At 44.6% G+C, this 19299-nt stretch overlaps 1 protein-coding gene across 1 annotated transcript in view; it reads left to right on the top strand.

The window, feature by feature from the left end:
* Positions 1–11405, top strand: part of LOC142578012 (uncharacterized) — a 51722-nt gene extending 40317 nt beyond the window's left edge. Inside the window, exons 6-7 of the mRNA XM_075687440.1 lie at positions 3355–3456; positions 11243–11405. Coding sequence (XP_075543555.1) covers positions 3355–3456; positions 11243–11338 — 198 coding nt within the window. The 3' untranslated portion in view covers positions 11339–11405. The remainder of the gene's footprint in view (positions 1–3354; positions 3457–11242) is intronic.
* The last annotated feature ends 7894 nt before the right edge of the window (positions 11406–19299 follow it).

Here is a 19299-nt window from a genome sequence, read left to right as displayed (position 1 = left end):
AACGCTAGAGGAGGGATGCTGGTAAACAAGCGGTGGCTATATAAAGCTTGGTGACATGCAAGAGCAAACAACCGTTTATCTCATTTATTCAGCCAAATCCAAGGAACATGTATAAAAGACAAGTTATGGTGCAAAAAGATAAAGAAATGACTAATTTAATAAAATTAATGTCTAGTTAGTTCTTTTCACCAGTGCAAGGCCAATGTGAATGTAGAGGAATACGTAGATGCTCAAAAAAGCAGAAAAGGTACCTAACTACCTTCAGATCTGCATCACTGTTGATGCGAAAGAATGTCGTACCACCAGTGTTCCGAGCCCTGATCCCGGAGTTCTTAGCACACAAGCACCAAAATTTCTGTTGTTTTTTCCATGCAAGAGCACCAGAAAAAACATCTTTTTTCAATGTTCGGGTGTACATTTACTTACACCGCGTGATCACTGCGGCCGCAAATATCAATTTGATGTTCAATGCGTTGCTATACGCACATTGTGCGCAATATTGCTCTTTGTGTTTCGACTGCACAACCATGCAATAATAGGCTTGTCACCTAATTTAGTATTGATGGGGTGAACTTTGTATGGATCACCCTGCGTTAATACGGCAACCAATTGCTTGCCGTACTCGTTCCAAGATTTCCGGAGTTTTCACCTTGAATCACCAGAATTTCCATAATTTCTACGTAACCCGGTGTGGTATATTGAACCAGTTCTTTAACCTTTTTCGTGAGGGCTTCATTTCGAACATTCAATGCTTTTTTTCAGGCTATCAGATCATCCTGCCTAGCCTTTACTAAACCATTCTGATTAAGTAAGAACTCAATGCCTTCCCTTATCAAAGCATGCTAACCAAGGCCAAATTCGCCTAACTTTGTCTTCGCAAACCGCTTCGAATACCAAAGACTCAATTCTCCGTTGAGCAAGGACTAGAGTACCTCAATCTTATTTGAAATTTCTGCATTAGTTGTCAATGCGGACAACGAAAAAACAATTAGGAAAGTTTACTATGGTGTTTCAGTGCTAGCGATCAGAATTCTGCTATCGTGTGAATAGTTAATGCAAAAACTAAAAAGCGCGACTGGCCAACTATGACAGAGGTACCTGGAGACTAAGGTCCAAAGGAACTAGCGTGGAAAGTGTGAATTGGGCAAAGACAACGAATAGATTCACTATGGAACAAAACAGCATGGCTCAACGGTAAATTGATGAAGACGATGGTGGTAATAACTGACGCACGACACGTTATATGCAGCTTTTCGCAAATAATGCTGCTGATGGTTTCACGAATGTTTTCGGAGCCTAGCGCTTGAACTTAGCACTTCAGCGTAAAAGCTTGGAGGTTATATCAAAGTAAAAGCATACCTTGTAGCGAAGCTTCTATAGAAACCTGTATGTTTGAAACATTGCGGTTCTTCGGCGCTTCATCGCCCTTAGCGACAACTATGTCCCCCCAAGATAATGTGAATTCATATTAGTTAAAAACGGACGCGTCATTTTGTTCTCAAAGGCGCGAAATTTGTTTTGGTGGATTTGAATTACAGCTGTGTTTTCAGATATCTCCTCAGTTCGGCTCCATAAGTGTTTCGAGCTTTCAGCTCGAAAAGGGAAGCAGCAAAATGTCATCTGCACGAGTGCTGCAACTGCACCGCTTCTAAGAACGTACTGCATCTCGACCTGCACAATGTGCAATTTAGATCTAAATTGGGGATATTGCCGGTTCGCCAATATTTCCACGTTTCTTCAATTCCCACCAAAGATCGAGGGTTTGACTCCCACATAAAGTCATGAGCTCAGATGTCTAAATTACCCCAATCATCATTGAAGGTGTCTTAATTCACTTCGTCTTAATTAACAACAAAGGCAGTGGGTTCGACTCTCGTCCATCACGACGTGAATTGGAATCCAACTTATTGATATGACCGGTTCGCCCATGTGTCCAAGCAGGTTCGACTCCACATAAATTTTGGTTTCATGAATTTTCATACCATAATCCCGGACGGCGTAACGCCTCATATCAGATTTTTTGTTCCATGAGCCGTCCAAGGCTTTCGTCTTAAAAATTACTGGCAGGATTTCGCGTACGAGTTCATGGGTTCTAAAGCCTAAGAGAAAAGTTCACTCACATATCGAGTAGAAATGCGAAGACTTGAACTTTCGGCAAAGAAACAGTTTTAGCAACGGCAAATGAAGCGCCCAGGTTGCCAGGCGTGGTGGGGCCGGTCGACGACACTTTGTAATGAGAATGACGTTGGAGCCGAGGTGACTAACTTTTCATGAGCATGTGACACTCGAGAAAGCATCATTTCTGTTGCTTTAAAAGAGCTACACGGATTTTTCATAGCAAGGAGGCACAGACAGGGTCACTTTCAACGTCCCTGTCAGTGATGGTGCATCAAGGAATTCGTACAATTGGGGTTTCTTTGCAGCAGCCCCTACATATGGCCGATGGGTAGCAACGAGAGCAAGTAAACGAGCCGAAGGGAGAAATTCAGTGAGCTCATTTTGTATGAGCATTTGCGTTACGGCTATCGAATGCTAGCAAAAGAAGCTGATGACCCTCCTGCTTGCTCTTACATAATGTAATATGTGCAAGCAGTCGAGAAAGCCAAGTTGGCATATATGTCAAGCAAGCGAGAGAACCGTTCCTGTGCAAGCAATTATAACGAAAGAGCATGTTGCTAGCATGAGTTTCCACAGTTGTGGCACAATTTCGCCCTTTGGGCGACGAGTTTGCACTTTTGATGAGCAACGTTTACAAAGCGTCAATCCGTCTCGCCCAATACTCCTATTCTCGTGATGGACTAGAGACCGCAGATATGATGATGTGGATTTTCGCGTCTAAGTGAATGAGTGGCTGTAATTAAATCTTGGTAATTCTTTAACTATGTAAAACTAAAGTGCTCTTGCTACTACAAATAAAACAAGTACACCGAGTCAGCCATGAATGTAACAAGCGCTTCAATTTCGGGTTGCATTATGGCGGCGTTAAACTCATTTTTACCAGGGAGAGGCGTGCTTGTTGGTGGTCGATATTGGAATGCATCATGTGGTCCGTTGTCGTTTGCGCGGTTGCATGATGCATTCCAAGTTAATCCCACCTTGTTATTAATGTATTACGCTCCGCTACAAATCGGGCGACTTATATTCGATGTCTGTTCTAGGTTAAGACTAGGTTAACATTTGCGAATCTGATTTGTTAATGTCTGCTATTTGTGGTTCCTATTTTTCTTTCGCTTCCGATATGGAAAGCTCTACCGATCTTAGCCATGCGCAAAGACATCGCAGGCTGAGTTATTGATGCTTTACAGTTGCACAACAGTTTCACTTATCGGAAAACTTCATTTTGGCCTATTTTAGAAAGCCGGCGAACGTCCCCAGCTGGGCTGCACATATCTTTGCTACAGTGACTCTCAAGGGAGAGTAGAGTTTGGCTATCATACAGAAGGAACCCCTTGCATGGTAAGATTAAGTTCTCTTAGATATTGAAAAGAACGTAATTAACTAATAATTGCGTTGCTTGGTAAATCAGTACAGCCCAGTTGCAATTCAGCTTATTCATATCTATTTGACGCGTATAATTAAACCCAAATAACTTGTTTCAGTTCGAGCGTTAGAGTTAAGACTACAATGCGTTAACGTCTTAAGGCCTGTTGTCGCGATTTCAAAACATGGTGAATTTGAGCTCATAAATTCAGACGGAACGCGTATGCGAGAAAAGTCCCCTTTTTGACGTGGTGCGTATTCATTCGGTAAAAACGCTTTAGCGTGTTGTCATCTCTGACTCAGCAAACAACGCTTTCGGCATAGTGCTTCTACCGAAGGGGAGCATTTCAATAAACTCAACCCGCAGCCTTTATACCAACTGTTTTACAGACGATATCAGAGAAGATTCAGCTGCCAAGTGTAAGTTTGTGAGAGTAATTTTGGATGTGTTTATTTCGTACACAAGTATTTTTATCAGCTATACAAATAATATATTTTAGGCAATGTAATTAATGCTATCAGAGATGATAGATTTACCTACGCCAAATAAATGGAACTGTCTATGATCATGACGCACATATATAATTTAACGTGCTAAATAGAGACCTGTTGTTTCAGTTCCAGGAACAGAAAAACAAATGTAGATTGTCGCGAGAGGAAAAGGCAAGTAGTCAGTCCCAAGCGAACGGCCATTTGTCGGGATAGAAATCATTGCCGTGCAAGGTGCCACGCGCCTTCGGCATGTTGAACAAAGGCGCCTGTATCTTGTGTGGTAGGTTGAGACGTCGCTTACGCTCAGGACGTTATCGCTCTTTGCCGCCGGGTTGATGAGCACATGCCAGACTCTGAAACCAACGTTGATACCAGCGACATCATCATAATAGAGTTCCGGCTGTCTGAACAAGCCAAGAGCCGCCGAATAACCTCAGTGATTTAGACGGCTGGCCAATACGGTCGAAATTTCATCGTGTGAAGCCGTGCGCCCGCCGGCCACCTCCGACAACGTCACGCGCATTTTTCGTTGCGAGATTGAAGCTACTTGTCCTGCACCTTCTCAGCCTCCCGTATTCACAACGCCCACGATTGACCCATCTCCGCCATCGGTGTCTTTTATTCGTGCTTTAGTCAGGCAGAAGTTTGCAGATCTTGGCCTTCCTTCAGCGTGCCCACTGACTCACCCTGACCATCGGCCTCATTCCGCAGGCACCGTTGATGATTCTATGCATCTCATTTACCCTTCGGCCATACCACGGAACTCGAAATGCCCGACGATCAATACACCTGCTTCTTTTGTCATAAGGCCGGGCACTTTGCTCGCTATTGTCACCGTCAGACATATACACCTCGCCAGACCTTCCCCACCTCCGTGCGAACTACTCCTTCGAACCATTCAGCCGCTGCTTCCCCGACTTACTATTCGTCGTCCTCCCGCGCGGCTGTTACTTCTGACGCCATTCTTCCTGGCCAGACTAAATAGCCGCCTACGGCATCAACACAGGTGACTCTACCCATCCACCGTCGGCCTCACTGTGTGACCACATCAGAGCGCGAAATCATTCACAAAGAAGAGGCCGAAATTCTTGGGAAGGACATCATCGAACTATCATCTAGTCATTGGGCCTCCTCCGTCGTCTTAGAAAAGAAAAAGGACGACGCCTAGCGTTCCGCATTGATTATCGGCACCTAATAAAATCATCAGGAAGGACGTGTACCCTTCTTCACCATATTGGCAAAGCCATAGACTGACTCGGTGGGGACACCTTCTTTTCAGCTCTGGACCTATGCTTAGGTTACTGGCAAATTGCTGACGGCCTGACGGCTTTCTCAATTCAAGGTCATTCATTTAGATCCCTGCAATGCGCCAGCTGCCTTTGAGAGAACGATCAAGACATTGCTCCAAGGAGTTAGCTGGTTGACGTGGTTGTGTTACCTAGACAACGTGATAACCTTCTCACCCATTTTAGCAAAAACTTTGAGAGCAATTTTAGCAATATTCCCACCAGCTGGCCTCCAGCTGAATTCCTCGAACTTCCACTTCGCTATTCGTCAAATTGCTGGGCTGGCCACCTTGTTGACGCTTCCGGTGTCCGACTATACCCAGCAAAAGTGAGCGCTATCATGAACTTCCCCTTTCCAAGCTCTGTTCATGATTTTCGTAGGTTTGTGAAAAACTTTGCTGCACTGGCACGTCCACTCAGTGACCTTCTCGAACAAAACGTCCCGTTTTTTTGGAGTCCTTGACAAGCTGACGCTTTCTTTCAGCTAACCGCCACTGTAAACGCTCCACGTATTTTTGCATATCTTGACCCAGCTGCTCCCACTGAAGCGCGCAGAAGCGCTAGTCGTCATGTCATTAGTGTAGTTTTGCACCAAGAAAACGAGGCATTGATCATCTTATTGTGTACGCCAGTCGTCTCTTTTCGAAATCTGAACGCAACTACTCTATTACAGAACGGGAATGCCCTGTCTGGGCGCTTTCGCAATTCCGCTCTTACTTGTATGACCGACCTATCCGTGTTGTCACTTCCCACAACGCTCTCTGTTGGCTTTCTTCACTGAAGGACTCTAGTGAGCGACTTGATCGCCTTCAGAGGTACTTTTACTCAGTTGCCTACAAGTCTTGCTGCTTCCATTTGGGTGTGGACTCCTTGTTCCGCTACCCTGTAGACTATTTAGACGTATCATACATCGAACCAGGCCCCTGCATCATGTCTAACAGACTCAGAATCAAAATCAAAATTTATTATTAGACGTTGGGTCACATTACAAGTATTTAGTATGCAGAAGTATGTCCCATAGTCAAAGACTGTATCGGGACCTCCTGTACAAGAACAGTTATTGTAGTTAACATCTAAAAGCAACAAAAGCATATAATAAGGAAGTATACAGGCAACAAGAAAAGAACGGTTAAAGAACAAAATACAAGATTGATTACAAAAAATAACAAGGTTTAGCATATCTCATGGTAGCAGCAAAATTCTGCGGGAACAAATTCGAACAGTTTATTTACAACAACAAAAGAAAACAAAAGGAAAAAGAGAAAAGAAAAAGGCAAAAAAAAGCCAACTAAGAGCGACTGCAGTAATTCTTGTCGTTAATCTGTTAATAAAATTTTTAGTTGTCGTTTAAAAAGTGATAAAGATCTTACGTTTTTTCATTGTGAAAGGAAGGGTGTTCCGTCTTGATATGGAAGTGAATTCTACAGTCTGTTTGCCATAGTTAGACCGGATTCTTGGTAAAAGAAAATTGTTATTCAATGCAAATCTGGTGGTACTACGAATCATCAGGTTAGAAGGCAAAAATGGGATTGATGGTAGCTCATTATTCACAAATCTGTAGAAAAAAATACCGAGCTTGTATTTAGTGAGTCCAGATATAGTAGGGATATTATTCTCGTGTAGTAGGGAAGTGGCATTAGAAAAGCGTGGGCTGTAATTAATTATTCTTATGGCTCGGTTCTGAACTGTCTGGAGAGATGCAGTATCAGCCTTATAGGTGTTACCCCAACATATTATGCCATAAGTAATGTGAGAGTGGACAAAAGAGTAGTAAAGTGAGAGTAATGTGGCACGTGTGAAGTAAGGGCGTGTTTTGATTAAAATGGCGTATACCATAAGCAATTTTTTATGTGAGCAATATGATTGTGATACTTCAAATTACAATGAAGTAGAATACCAAGGAAGGATGAACACGAACTTGGAGGAAGGCGGTGAGAACCGAAAGTGATAGGTGGAATGGATGGTATGTTTCGCTGATGAGAAGAAAATACAACAAATTTAGTCTTAGTTGCATTAATAGATAACATGTTAACATTACACCACCTTAGGATATTTTCTATGTCAGCATATAACTTATTAACGAGAGATGATATATCTTTATGAAATGTGAATATAGTGGTGTCGTCTGCGTACAGAATGTATTTTGTGGGAGAAAGACAGTTAGGTAAATCATAAATAAAAACCAAAAACAGAAGTGGGCGCAGATTAGATCCCTGGGGCACACCAACGTTAGTAAGTCGCTGTCGAGAATAAGCGTTGGAAATGGAAACAACTTGAACTCTGTTATATAAGTAGCCTTTTAGTAGTGAGAGAGCAGGCCCACAAATGCCAATTGCTTCGAGCTTCGAAAAACGGATATTATGATTTTGCTATCAAAAGCTTGCGTTAGATCGATAAAAACTGAGGTGGGGAGAAATCCTTCGTCGATTAATTTTTTTTTGTTGATCAGTAAGATGAATCAGTGCCAGCTCTGTGGAATATTCGTGGCGAAAATCAAACTGGCATGAAGAGAGAATAATAAATTTAGAAAGGTATTTCGTTAGCCGTATTTCAATTGGTTTCTCAATAACTTTCCCAAAGAATGGTAGAATGCAAATAGGCCTGTAATTATTTAATAATGAACTATCGCCTTTTTTAAAAACTGGGATGATTTTGCCAAGCTTAAGTTCAGAAGGAAATAAACTAGCCTTGAATAATAAATTAACAATGAATGAAAGTATGTCTGAAATTAAGTGCACAATTAATTTAATGTTAGCAGGGTGGACCTCATCACTTCCGGCGCTTGTCACTTTTAGATTATTTATAACTACAGTTATTTCTTCTGGCGTTGTAGGAAATAAAAAGAATGAATGAGGTAGACGGTTCATGCTGATGGTCTGTGCAGGGGAAGGTAAATTGTTAGGAAAGAAAAAAACTACTAAAAGCCTCAGCCATATCGGCCGGGGAATTGAGCTCGGCTCCATCATTTAAAATTCTGGATACTTGGTTTAGTCGTGTGTTCCTGTTTAAGACAGAGCTGACAATCTCTCATTTTTTTACTGTTGTTTGCCGCCTGTAAACTTGAGCCTAGGTTTCTCCAGATTGGTGAAGAACAATATCGTGATGCTTCCTGGTGATCGCCCATTCACCGTCTCGAGTCTACACGTAACGACGAGCTATAGCGCATGTTCGTCCTCTTGAATTGCACACTTCACCGTCGTGACGTCCAGCCAGGTGACACTGAGCAACTTCTTGTTGCACCTAAACATCTGGCTCCAGCATGAGTTTCATGACGAACCAAATGCTGGTCACCTATGCATATCTCACACGTTCGACCATGTCCGGCGCTGCTTCTGTTGGAGTGGTCTCGCCCGCACTGACCGAAGTTACGTGGCCCTCTGCAATAAATTCCAACGTCGGGAATGACCTGCTGCACGCCCTGCTGGACCACTTCAACCACCCTCCATACCGACCGAAACATTCTACCGTGTTGATTTGGACATTATCTGGCCCTTTTCCCAAGTAAAAATCTGGCAACTAGTGAGTCACTGTTGCTATAGATTATGCGACCAACTTTGCAACCACTCGAGCACTTCCAACAAGCACTGCTGCTGACGTTGCCGTTTGTTTTTCTCCACCACGTAATTCAACACTACTGCAGCCCTCGCCAATTGATCACAGACCAATGGACGCGCATTCTTTACCCGCCTAATTGACGATCTCTTGCACTCCTCGTCAACGCAGCACAAATTGACGAGTTCCTATCATACCCAAACAAACGGCCTCGCCAAGTTCCTAAATCGCATCGTGAATGTCATTCTCTCGATGTACGTTTTATCTGACCACCGTGACTAGGACCTGGCACTGTCTTACGTGAACTTTGCCTACAATTCGTAGCGTCATGGCACCGCCAGGTATTCACCCTTTTATATGCTGTTTTGCTGTGAACCGACGTTTCCACTGGACAGCCTACTTCCGGCTGTTACAGCGCCGTCTAGCGAATATGGATGTGATGTCATCATTCAAGCCGATCAGAAGCATCATATCGCCCGCACTAGGCTATCGGCGTCGCAAGCGACCCAGACGTACCTTTATGGCAGCCGGCATCACTACGTTCGCTTCTCACTCGGTGCCTTGGTTCTCCTGTGGTGTTTATTCGGTCTTGGCTTGTCACAGAAGTTATCTCGGCACACGGGTCCTTGCTGGATCGTCCGCAGGTCACGGACGTCACCTACGCGATTGTTCTCGTCTCGCCGACTGTGCCACCTACAATCACTCCCAGTGACTCAGTTCACGTCGGCAGAATGAAAGCATACCACCTACCTTATGTGATCAATGTTCAGAGTGCACCGAGACGGCGCTCCTACCACCGGGGACAATGTTACTACGCCAACACAATCTGAGAGAGACACTGAGCCGGGAGCAGACGGTGAAGATGGGTCAGCCTGGTGTGCAGGCTCTCCACCATCTTGGATGCTACGGTGTAACTCAGTGTGAATGCATTGTAAATAGTCTCGCCTCGTGTCGTTCTACGGAATATTACCACAGTACTAATATATATATATATATATATATAGGGAGAAATGATCGACGGTGCAGGACGTGTCGGTGACCTCGTGAGCAACACTTTGCAAGCATGAAGGCGCTTTATATCGCGGATATTGAACGTCAAAGAAGAGCGACATACTGCTAGCGCATTTGTCTAAAGATTTATTGATAAATCGTCGCTCATTTCTTCTCCTTTAGAAACGGTCTTGCGGTAAAAATGCAGCACTTGGTAAATACAGGAATCCTGACCATTTTTACCTGTATTTTTCTAATGCCAGATTACAAATATTATAAATAGGTCGGCGTTTTACGTACGAGAAATTTTACAAACAGCTCGGCGTTAAATGTTCGTATTTCTAACAGACCTGGCTCTGCCAACAATGGACCTCGTTTAACGACAGGAGTGCTTCAGAAATGGTGATGATCAGCAAAAAGAAATTTCAGCGGTATGTGATCCTTGGGTGCAATATCAAAGCTACGCCGGTATTTCTTGCCTGGACAGTAAAAATGATGCCAGCTTCAGCTAGTAGAAATATTAGAAATGCGGGCGAAATAAACCACATAATGTATTTTAGATAAACGAAACTGAAAGTACTATACCTATTGACATCGTTCTATTCCGCTTTTTGTTTCGCTTAGATGTATTTGTGTTTCATCATCAAGAATAACTCAGTAAACAAATTAATGTGATACAGACTCCATTTTTTCATGCCGCGCATTCTTCTATTACTGTTCAAATTAGAGCTAGCATATCAATAGAAAGATTGAACTCAGACATAATTCCAACTTCCGAATCACTCCAGAAGATTTTCTGTTAATCTTAATTTTATCGTACCTCAACATACGCTTATTTGAATAAGTAACCGTGCATAAAGCGAAGCTACAATGGCACCAATGAGGTGTTTTTTCAGAGCTTTCTTATATGCTGCATATCTGTGCGATGTAAAATTCCGCCACCAGATGAGGGCGCCAGTTTATCTACCCTCCGTTATTAAGTAAGAAGGACGTTCACATCCGATCTCGCTTTTTAACATAAGGCGTAGCACACAAGCAGCAGCAAACGTAGACTGACGAATATCGCGTTTTCTTTAAATCACATTGACATTTTGACGAGAAGGAAGGGGGTTAACTGAGGGGCCCGATATTTTTTAGTCATATCAAAAGAAGCCAACAAAGACTGATACCAAGGAGAACATAGCGGCAATTACTTGTGCTTTAATAAATGAAATAAAGAAACAGTAAATTATAGGATATTAATTTCCATTTCCGTGTGCTCTGCACCTCTTCTTTCTGGACTTATATGTGCGTTGCAGTTTCGAGTTAGCGCTTCTCTCATGTGAACGTGCTTGTCCTGGTTAAGGTGTGCCTTTGTTAAACCTGAAGATTGAACCAATGATCCAGGTACCACATCTTATGAAAATATCTTGTTGCAACTGACATGTTTGCATATTTTCCAGCACTATAACAACCAGTCAACAGTCAACACAACCTGCAAAAGATACGGAACTGAAGTGCTTTGCCGTGAAGAGGAGCACAATGTTAAAGGTTGTTAAACACACGCTCCTTGTAGCTGTCCATATTTTGAGAAATAAAGTTGGCTCATAACATCGGACGCTCTCGTTTCATGGAGGACACTTGGTCTCATTCGTGTGATGCCAAAAAAGATATTGAAAAATAACTGTTTTATTTCAGAGCTATAAATAATAAAAAAGGACAAGGCCACGTTTTAAACTCAGCATCAACCATAGGATTCCAAATGCTCTGTTCCAAGGAGGTGCATAAGGCTCTATCAGTGTGTAGATATCGTTTCCTTGTCCATTCATACTGGACTACGTGATCACAGTGTTGAACCTTACCTAATGCAGTAAGAAATATTTAAAAACTTTGCTCCGTCTGCGGTATATTCATATATTTTTTTTATTTAATATACTCTCAGTGCCTGATGGCGTTACAGAGATGAGTTATGAATCATTATACAATGTTGATATAGCTGTCTGAAAGGATGAATGAACCGGATTGCTGGCCACCGAGGCGGGGAGGTAGTTTCATTCAAAAGCTGTCTTGGGCAGAAATTAATTGAAGAAAGCGTGTGTGCGGCAACTTGGTACTTGTACCTTGACGTTGTGGATGATTTGCGATGAAATATACAGGTGTGATGTAAAAAGGTCATTTTTTTTTATTCTGGGTTAGTGTAGTACATTTTATGAAAGAGGGATAACCCGGCGACTTTCTTTCTGGATGATATATATTGCAGATGAAGATATATATGCCAGATCCCTTGGTCGCGTGCGCGCCATTGCTACACCCCCGCTGGGCTCCTCCCACCTCGCCGCGTCGCTGTGCTATTTTTATCCTCTGTTTCACTCTCTTTCAGCTCTCTTTCTCCCAGCTCGCTGAAGCTGCGCACGTCAAGAGAAACTCAACGAGGTTCTAACAGCTCCGATATAAAAAAATTGGCAGTGGCTTAGCTCGGTTATGCCACGATATACGTAGCGAAAGCTAAGGCATAGCATGGTTAGCCTTGGTTAATCTTGATTGCAAGTACAGGTTAGTCTTGTCGTCTAGCTATGTTGCGGCGTTTAGCCAGCCATTTCGCGCGCTGTTCGTTTGTTTCTTGGCGATTCGTTTCGTCTTCATCTCGTTCCGATGTCGATTCCAGGCCTCCTCCTGGTTATCAGAATTGTCGCCGTGCATACTGCCGCCTCAATTGCGGTCGCGGCGCACGCGAGCTCTCCTTTCCAATCCTCCGACATGTTATCAGGCATTGCGACGCAGCCCGATAAACACAACGACGAGGAACGCGGTGTGACGTCACGTGCCTCCTGGGAGCACGGTCACGGCGACATCGCAAGTTCGCGGCCAGTAAAGCTTCGCTTCTTTAAAAAAAGAAGAAAAGAATGTCGACGACTGCGACGCTCCCTAATGCCTAATTTGAGCGTAGCTGTATGCGCGTTTTCATTTCACGATATATAGGCTGCCGCAGACAATCTGTATTGTACGAAACGTTGCAAAAGGAGTGAAGTGTGGTGCAATTGCCTCAATAATTCGGAGACCGCGAGAGGCAGCGCATGAGTGGCATGTGAGTGCCATTGGCAGCAGCCGCCACAGAGAGAGCTCCGCTCATGCACCGCTGTGTTTCTACGTATGATGCCAAGGCTTCAGCGCTGAACGGACGACGCGCGCTCCCCTGGTGCCATGCCGTAGCCATCGTCGTTGTTAAGCCCGTTCTCCGCAGCACTACGCTTTTATTCTCCCGCTTTCGCTACACCCTCTTCCACCGCCTTACGCATCACGGTTATACTGCACTTGCATTCTCCTCTTTCTTCCTCTCGCTCTTTTCGCTATCCCCGTCTTTCGTCCACGCTCTGCGTTCAATTTTTCATACTTCGCCATGCTCGTTCGCTCTATTACAAGGACGCCGAGAGACGACGACGACATTCGCCGCAGGAACCGGCGCCTAAGTAATGGGCTTTAAAAGCTAGTTGAAGAAAGAGCAATATATTTGTAATGAAACTGAACAAACACCAGACAATTAGCTACCTAAAGAAAGATGAATCTCTCAAATAGGTGCTGTCTAAAAAGTCATTACCGCTGTCTTCATTGAGCGGGACAGCGCGGGGAAGGGGGGTGGAGGCTTCGACTTCGGCGGCGGTTGCTTATGGTGCGGCCATGTACTCCCTGTCTTGAGAGGGATCTACGGTTGGTACAGAGTCCAGGCGGCCGAGAACTGTGGCTTCGTGTGCGCGTTGTTCTCGCCGCTTAGTTTACACTGACGCGAGCGGTCTTGATGCCATTCTTGACGCCAGCCTTTTGCCAGACAACGGCCATGGAGTGAGATTTTTTTGTTATTTTTGTGCGGGCAAAACACCACGCTTGCTAATTTACCTAAATAACGAAAGTGGATGCTTCGCCTTTCGGGCGAAACGGGGACAGTTTTTTGAAAAGGTGGTGACTCGGTTGGTGTGAATTTTTTTCCCGGTAATACATTCAATTGGTAATTAAAAGCACAAAAGAGGTGCTTTAATTTCTGATATATTGAGCCAGTTTAATATGGGTTAAAGCAAAGTGTGATTTTGTGTGATAACAGGAAGGACAAGCGAGCGTACAGTGAGCGCATTGCTAGCGAAGGTAATTTGAAATTTTCTTAGGTAATAGGCGCACTGTCATACCACAGTTAACATGATGTAGTGAACCTTGCCGCCTTGTTTTCTGGTGATTCATGGACTTGGGCATGTTATTTTGGTGAAAAAGCCAAACGATCTATGCATACTTCCGGGATGGCCTCATTAAAGGGGCATATACTTGAAGCCCGGTCTCAGTTTTTGCAATGTATAGGCACCGTTTGAGGAGACCGATTTTCTTCAGTGATTTAACAGTCTTGTGTTCAACATAAACAGACTGAGTCATGTTTGTCTAGGTGTATAAATGAACACACGATATTGTTTTCCGCGTTATCTATATTACAGCCTTTAAATAACTTCGTTAGAAGATTTGTGAACGCAACATAATTCGTGTTGTCGAAATTTCTTTCCGGTTGCCAAGTACGGCACCTTTAATAATAATAATAATAATAATAATAATAATAATAATAATAATAATAATAATAATAATAATAATAATAATAATAATAATAATAATGCCATCATTTTCATCCCAAGCAAGTGGGAATCAGAGAGAAAAAGCTACATTTCCAGCATTTGGAGAAGCTGATCTTATATCTGATTGTAGGTTACCTAAGTCACCCTGGCTAGTTATCCTTTTTAGGTTACGCAGTCGTCGGCAAACTATGGTGCCATTAAAAATAAATGTCGAATAATTCAGCGCCTAAAACTCATTGCTGAGGCACTCCGGGTATGAGTTGTCTGCATCTGGAAACTGAGCGGTCCGTTTTAACTGACTGAGTTCGGTTCGTGACAAATCGTTCGATCTATCACGTTATGCTCTTATCAAGATGGAGGTTGCGTACCTTTATATGTAGGCTGTTGTGTGGCACGCGTTCAAACTCTTTCGAAAAGTAGCTAACTATCGAATCCGAGTGACAAGATTTATTGTGTCGATTTTCTCGAACCAAGTTATTTTTGGCCATGTGAGTCATTTTTGAATGTACATTACGTGCTCGAATAATTTACAAAGCATTGATGTAAGTCAGCGAGGTCTGAAATTATTATTATTATTGCAACCAGCTGATTTAAATTTAGGAATTATAATAGCATACTTCCAATCGTGTGCAACAAATCCAGCATGTAAGGACCATCGTACTATCAACGACAGCATATAGGTGGATTGCCGGCAAGATAACTTTAAAAGTTTCGCACTGATAGGATCGGCGCCAGGGCAAGTCTTCAAGGGCCTCATTTTAAAGGTGTAGTAGACACTATTTTGAAAAATATAAATGGCTCACTTGAGACAGATGTTAGCCATCAGATGAAGCACTTGTGGTATGTTGTCAAGTGGAAGATGTTGTGAATATCTGGGAGTAGCTGCAGCTAAACCTTTTCAGGCACCCGATAGATGGCTGGACGCGCACTGCCATCGATTGCTGTGAGGGTCGGCAAAGCCTGGTGATCCCTGGAATTATTTTTGCGCCAATACATTTATTGATATTACCATTTCTTTCGTATTTCAGCTGTTTTATTCTATCTATCTATCTATCTATCTATCTATCTATCTATCTATCTATCTATCTATCTATCTATCTATCTATCTATCTATCTATCTATCTATCTATCTATCTATCTATCTATCTATCTTATTACACCGAGGGAGAGAGAGAAAACATTTATTTGTAATGAGATTGGGTGACATCCTCTAGGGTGGAGCCCTTAGTTCTGGGCCCCAATGGCTCAGGCCACTCGGCATGCGCTCCGGACCAGCCGTCACCGCTGCGGGTCTGAGTTGGTCAGCGCAGTCTTCCAGGAGGAAGATGAAGGTGAAGGAATAGAGGAGTAACTCGGAGGGTGTGGGCACTCGCAGGTGCAATGATATACTGTGGCTTTGCTTCCCAATAGGGACAGTATGAGGGATATTGTGTGGATTGGAAGAGGTGAAGATAAAAAAGGCAGAGAATTGAATTAGTTTGAAGCTGTCGCCGAAACATTGACCCAAGTTATCTACCAGCTTTAGCCACTAGGTACGCGCTCGTAGTCTTGACGCCGTCAGGCTCCATCCATCGTCATTGCTCCAGCGTTGTCATCTGCCACTCGTTATGCTGTCGTCTTCAGGCCTTCCAGAGCGAACCAGTGGGCCAAATTGTCGAATAGCTTCGGTCACTAGGTGCGTGGTGGTGATATCGTCGTAGTGGTTGCATCGTCATCATTCCAGCTTCGTCAATCGCATATCTTGCTGCCATCTTCGTCAGGTCATCGTCGCCACAATCGCTTCGTGATACAGACGTCGTTATGCCATTGCCATCATACTCTTTTCATTATACGATTTAAGAAGAGTAATCTCAGTGTCCTCATCCCGTTGTCGCCATGCCGTATGTGCCCTTCCATCATAGCCATTTTTTGCTTTTCACTACACAGTCGTCGGTGTGTCATCATCATACAGTCGTCGGCATGCCACTATGCTCATGGGCGACTTGGCAAGCGAGTATCATACCAACATGCGAGTGCAAGGATGCCGCATTATATCACTGTCGCGGATAGGCGCTGTGCCTGCACGCTCTGCTGATTTTCAAGCTCTAGCCTCCATCCAGCAAAACGATCCCGAGCTGCTCAAATTTCGGGGAGAAGGCTCGTCGCTACCACTTGCGGAGGGACCGGTTTCTTACACAGCATTATTGGTCACGTTCGACGACACATCGCAGGCAGCTCCTCGCCCGTTAGAGACCCACCAGTTTCAGCTGCCAATACACGATTGAATGTACGGGCTAAGCCATGCCGGCATCAGAGCGACACAGAGGCTTATCACAGACCACTTCGTCTCGCCAAGAATGAAGAAACATTTTCGAAGCTGGGCAAGAAGTTTCCAAGCCTGTCAAGCCGTGAAAGTCGCGCGGCACACGCGTTCACTGGTACAGCCGTTTCGATCGCGTCCATTTAGACTTGATGGGGCCTCTTTTGCCCAGCCAAGGTTTAGAATACCTCCTCTTGTGTGTCGACCGGTAGTCAAGGTGACCAGAGGCGATGCCTCTACAAGACATCACGGCCGAAATGCTGACGGAAGCATTTGTTGCAACCTGTATGTGGTGGTACAGTTGCCCTTTGCGCATAACTACTGACCGAGGGCGACAAAACTGAAGCTTGCTTTTTACTGCCACGGCGTGACTGATGGACACATGCCTTCATAACATCACGGCTTAACACGCACAGAGAAACGGCATGGTCAAACGACTCCACCAACAACTGAAGGCGTGATTTACGGCCACGCTCGACAGACAGCACTGGGTGGAAAGGCTATCCCTTGTACTACTGGGGCTCGGTGTCGGCGCAGCCGAGATGCTCTATGGGTCGGCAATCCGCGTTCCAGGCCAGCTTTTCGACACCCATGAAGGCAGACCGCCAGCGGCCACGCTGCACCTAGAGATGCTACATTCACGGCTCGACCAGGTTCGATCTGCATCCCCAAGTATCGCCCGCGGGCAGCCTGCGTTTAGTTTCCCGACAATGGACACAGAAACGCAGGTTCTTCTGTGGCGCGACTCTATGAAGCCACCATTCATTTCTTCCTATATAGGCGTCTTTCGTATGGTTTTACGTTCAGAGAAAGCCTCGAAGATTGAAGTTCACGGCAAAGACGAGACAGTGTGTTGCAACCACGTGAAACTAGTCTATATTGAACATCAACTCTTCATTCCTTTCGCCGTTCACAGTTAAGCCTCCGGTATTCTAGGGTTGGGGAGGGAGAGGGAGTGGGGGTTGGGGGGGGGGCTTCAAGCGATTCTCCGTTGCTTTGCCGTGCCTCGCCATGGCGGCCATTGCCTCTAGCTCCGGAAATCCAGTGGCCGTACTGTGTAGCGGTTCGCTTTGGAACTGGTTTGCTCTCACGAACGCCATTGGTCAGCGCTTTGTAGTCGTCATCCCTCGTGGGCGTGACAACAAATTTTGTTGTCGTCACACAGGTTGTCAATCATCTAGAAAGCAACCCGTCTTCTGCTACGAGAGGACCCGCGGAGAAATGGTTCGCTGAGTATCGCACGCAGTGTCGAACATCATCTTGAGGGTTGCTAGGGTGACCGTGGCCGTCTGCTGGTCCTGCGCTGGGCGGCGCGACGGGAGGGATGCCGATAGTGGCTTCCTTGGCAGTGTTCCTTGCGAGCGTTGGCCTATGACAGTGACAGGATGAGAGGCAACGGCGAGACGCGTACGACATGAGAGAAGGCGAGTTGCAAAGGAGTTTAGGCGCCCCAAAAACAGAATGCGATGGATTTGCGATGAGCTAGAATATCACGGAACACGATATTTAGTAGCGTTAACACTGCGACGTCAGTGCTGCGCGCGCTACGTTTTTTTTTTCTTTTTTGCTACAGGTTGTTTTCAGAAGTGCGTTTGCAATGTAGAAGCTGTTGAGTTGTCGCAACCGTCAGTCAGTCGCATCATTACCGCCATCGCTAGTGTCATTACGGTTAAGAGAAAATAAAAAGGGGTGTAAGATTTCTCCCCACGCTGCAGGAGAAAGCCGCAGTCAAGAACGTTTCCTTGACTGCTACAAGATTCTCGAAGTTGTGAGGTGCGTGCACGGAACTTTCATCGCAATCATCCACCCTAAGAAGCTCAGCCACGGCTAAACAAAATACTATTATATTCGTGGTATACACCGAGACAACCGCTTTGATTGCTTACCGTATAGCGCACCACCTAGCGATAAAAAATTAATAAAGCAGAGCAGTTCGAATTAAAGCACTAGCTGTCTGCGTCGGAAGCTCAGTTATTACTGGAAAATCAAATGTGCAGTTGTATGTAAAGGCATATTTTTTAGTGAGCTAGCAATATTCTTCAATTATTATATCCTGCGAGAAGTGCAAACAGACGTGACCTTGCGAAAGGACGCCCCACGTTCATTGGTGTCCTTCCAGCCACGACATTTCACTCTTTCTCCGAGTGACATCACCTTGGCGTAACAGTCTCACCGAACCATTTCCAAAGCGAAACCTTACAGAATACGGCCCCAGTTTGCATCGCCATTGGAGTCATTGCGCCCTGCTCTTTCTTGGAACCGAGGTGGCTGCCCGACTGGGATGCCAGCCCAGCCATTCAGCAAACCTGCTTTTATCTTTGAATAAAGCCAGTCGACTCTCCCTTCTCAACCTCTCAAAACGTGTATTTTTGCCTCCGCTAAACCGAAGTTCCAACAATACCATAGGATGCAAAAATAAAACGAATAAAAGGTACAACCCACCATTGATCAAAACTGATTCGTGGCAGGCGCCAGGTGGGCCACGGCAGTCCAGGGATGGTACTGGTTAGGGATTAAATTATTGCATGAGTTCACGGCCACACGCAAAATTCGTGTGTAAAAAGAGACATTCACTTACAGCACGGTGCACTTAGAGAAGTGGCGGGCCTTATTGTCG

This window comes from Dermacentor variabilis, chromosome 4, assembly GCF_050947875.1.
Source record: "Dermacentor variabilis isolate Ectoservices chromosome 4, ASM5094787v1, whole genome shotgun sequence".
NCBI lineage: Eukaryota > Metazoa > Arthropoda > Arachnida > Ixodida > Ixodidae > Dermacentor > Dermacentor variabilis.
The sequence above is the reverse complement of the archived record's forward strand: the minus strand, read 5'-3'. Positions and strand labels throughout refer to the sequence as shown.